The sequence below is a fragment of the Octodon degus genome, unplaced genomic scaffold, assembly GCF_000260255.1.
Source record: "Octodon degus isolate 3935 unplaced genomic scaffold, OctDeg1.0 scaffold00016, whole genome shotgun sequence".
Lineage (NCBI taxonomy): Eukaryota > Metazoa > Chordata > Mammalia > Rodentia > Octodontidae > Octodon > Octodon degus.
This window is the reverse complement of record NW_004524592.1, coordinates 14,571,006-14,574,421: the sequence shown is the minus strand read 5'-3', so window position 1 is coordinate 14,574,421 and position 3,416 is coordinate 14,571,006. Positions and strand designations below refer to the sequence as shown.

The window sequence follows — 3,416 nt, the reverse complement described above, 5'->3', positions numbered from 1 at the left end:
TGAGTTGGGAGGACCACAGATTAAAGGCCAGCCTGGGCTACATAGTGGCATGGAGTTGAAAAATATGGTGAATGTTTGAATTTTCAAAATAAATATAAATAGCTGGGGAGATGGCTCAGTGGACTAAGCGCTATCCTGGCAAGCACAAGGGTGTGAGTTCAATCCCCGTTTCCACAAAAAAATAAATAAAGTATATATTTTTGTTTTATTAAATATATAATGAATTTCATTATGGTTTTAATGAGTTTCATTTTTGAATGACATACTGATTTTAAACTTATTCTCTCTATAAAAAAGTATTTAGATGTAACTTGCATGTATGAAGAAGTACATAGAAGTCCAGCACTGAGCTGGGCTTGATGCCTCATGCCTGTAATCCCAGCACTTTTTAGGAGGCTGAGACAGGAGGATCATGATGATCTTAAAATTAGCCTGAACCACAGAGTGAGACCCTGTCTCAAAAACACACAAGCCCTTCAAGAAAACTCCTGAAAACTAAAAGTTTAATATTATATTACTATATTGGCAGTATAACAAAGCAGTGACCTCAGTCAAATTGTGTGAGTGGAGTGGATAATAAAGTAAATATTCTATCTGAATGATGAAATATATCAGCTTTAAAAACTAGGCCAAGAGAGGCCAGGGAGATGGCTCAGTGGAATAAGTGCTTACCTGGCAAACGCAAGGGCCTGAGTTCAATCCCCAGTTCCACAAAAACAAACAAAGAAGAAAAAAAAAAACTAGGCCAAGAACCATTAATTCAAAAAGATGGCCAAATCAAAGTCTCCTCAATATATGAGATTAAATAATCAGTTTAAAACTTTTTGTGCTTATTTTGCTTTTAGTTTAATGTTTAAGATGTGCAGTGTCATTTACAGCTTCTCAGAAAAAAATTAAGTTGGGCATGTGATGCATGCCCGTAATCTCATTGTTTGGGAGGTAATAAGAAGTCCAAGGCCATTCTTAATAACTTAGTAAGACCCTAGCTCCAAAAAGACTTCAAAAAGCAATGCAGGGCCAGGGAGTTGGCTCAGTGGCCTAAGTACCTGCCTGGCAAATACAAGGTCCAGAGTTCAATCCCTGGTGCTGCAAAACAAAACAGAACAAAACGCAATTCAATAACTATGTGAAATGTTTTATATCAAATGAAAAAATTAAGTTTGACTTAAGTCTGAAAATACATAGTTATCTTCAGATAAATGTTTAGGACCTCAATTTTTCATGGTCATTTGAAAGGGAAGATTGTTATTATTTTTATATATACTATATTTTAAGTATAGTATATTTCAGATGTGAAAAGCAGTTCAAATTGTTTTAAGAAAATAAAATCATAATTTCTCTGTCTCTCTCTCATCTTTAACTTAGAGTTTAGGTCTTTTAAAAAATTTGTATTTGAAAGGAATCGTGTTCCTTGCCAGGTGAGTTATTTTGTTTTTAATATAGCTAGCTACTCCCATCATGACTTTTTAGGAAATTCTGAACAGGAAAATCTTTTTAGCCTCTTTCCTTTCCCTTGCTTATTAGTAAACATGGGTTTAATGTAATTGATAAATAGAAGTTTACGGCTGAAGCCTTTAATTTTAAGAAATAAATTTTAATTGAAGAAACTGTAAAAATGCCTCACATATTGATCACATGGTCTCATGAAACAGTTTTTAAATTTATTCATTATGTGATTTATCCATTTTACAAAATAACATAGACTTATTATACCCTCATTCTTTGTCAGATCTGAGAAATGTATTTTGCATCTATTGTTTAGAAATAAGGAAAGAGATCCAGGATATAGCTCAGCAGCACAGCGCCTGCCTGGCAAGTGCAGGGTCCTGAGTTTGATTTCTGGTACCAAAATAAAAGAAATAAGGAAAGAAAAAAGTAAGAGTAAATGTACATATTTTCAGTCATTTGGGAACTTAAAAAAATGAAGTGACTACTTTTTATTTTGAATAGATTTTAAACTTTATTTCATAGCTGTGGCTTATGTCAATATATAAAGTACCAGTGGAGCTATATTGTGATCAACCCCACATTTTCTTTTCAGATTTGATCCCGATCGCTTTGATGATGACTCAGTAATGAAAACGTTCTCCTTGCTTGGATTTTCAGGCACACAGGAATGTCCAGAGTTGAGGTGACTAATAGAGAAAATTGCATGAAAAGAAGAGATCCTAGACTTAGAACATGGGTTATTAAATTACTGATGATGAGAGTGAACAGTATATATAATGAAAGTACAATTTTTAATCTTTAGTAACTGATCAGCTTTCTTCCCTCCTAGATTTGCATATATGGTGGCCACAGTCCTTCTGAGTGTGTTGGTAAGAAGACTCTACCTCCTTCCTGTAGAGGGTCAGGTTGTGGAAACAAAGTATGAACTGGTTACCTCCACAAAGGAGGAAGCCTGGATCACTGTCTCAAAGAGAAGTTAAAATTGTATATATTTAAAAGTTTTGTTAAGTAGACTGAAGAAAATGACAATTTGGAAAACACAGGGTGGATCTTTTTATAAACCAAGTACCATTTTATAATGTAAATGCTTATTGTTACTTTAAGTTTAACTTTTATATCTTAGATTTTCTTAATGTATGAAATGCACTTATACTTATTTGCACTAATTGATACTTTCAGTAGGGAACTTAATTTTCTAATTTTAATTTTTTATCATTTTGTAAGCCATTATTTTTATCTTTTTCTTAGTTTGATCTCTAAAATGAATATTCTTGAAATTATATCTTATACAAGTTCAAAAATCATGTTTTCTGAATATTCATAAAAGAAACAATCCTAATTTTTTTTGTAGTTTTAATAAATCACTTTAAAGAGCAATAAAGAGGATTTATTATAATTTCATTTCTTGGGTTATTTTGTCTTCTGGCTGTTTTAATCATTTTTATTAAGTTTGAGTAATTGAGTAGTCCTACATTTATCTTTTGCCTCCTCATATAGCAGTGTTCATTCAGGGGTTTACACAAGGCTTTTTGTTTGTTTTTGTTTTGAGCTCACTTTGTAGCCCAGGCTGGTCTTGACTTTGCAACAATCCTCTTGCCTCAGCCTCCCCAATGCTGGGATTGGGATTACAGACCTGTGCCACCATGCCAGGCTCCCCAATTATTTTTTTTAAAATGTTTCATCTCATTAGTAAGCAAAGACATATTAGGGTTATCTCAGAAATATTTTAAGTGGTATCTTTCAAAATACAATTGTGTACTGTTTTATATACTGTGGTTATTAGGAAAGAGTGTCACTTCAGTTGCATGCCATTGGGAGATAGGTGGAGTACACTTTTGAGTATCATCTGAATGTTCATAGAGGTGAGGCCTTGCGAGTCTTCTAGTTCCTGGCCCCTTCCTCTCTGGCATTGTTCCCTTGTTCTGCTAACCTACCACTGTGAACAAAACATCTCTGCCTCACCAACC

General features: G+C 33.8%; 1 protein-coding gene across 1 annotated transcript in view; it reads left to right on the top strand.

Annotated features, from left to right (window-relative positions):
• The window catches only part of LOC101560675 (cytochrome P450 20A1), a 64,177-nt gene extending 61,461 nt beyond the window's left edge, over positions 1–2,716 (top strand). Inside the window, exons 11-12 of the mRNA XM_023710160.1 lie at positions 2,042–2,131; positions 2,279–2,716. Of these exons, the coding sequence (XP_023565928.1) occupies positions 2,042–2,131; positions 2,279–2,429 (241 nt within the window). The 3' untranslated portion in view covers positions 2,430–2,716. The remainder of the gene's footprint in view (positions 1–2,041; positions 2,132–2,278) is intronic.
• Positions 2,717–3,416: the final 700 nt, after the last annotated feature.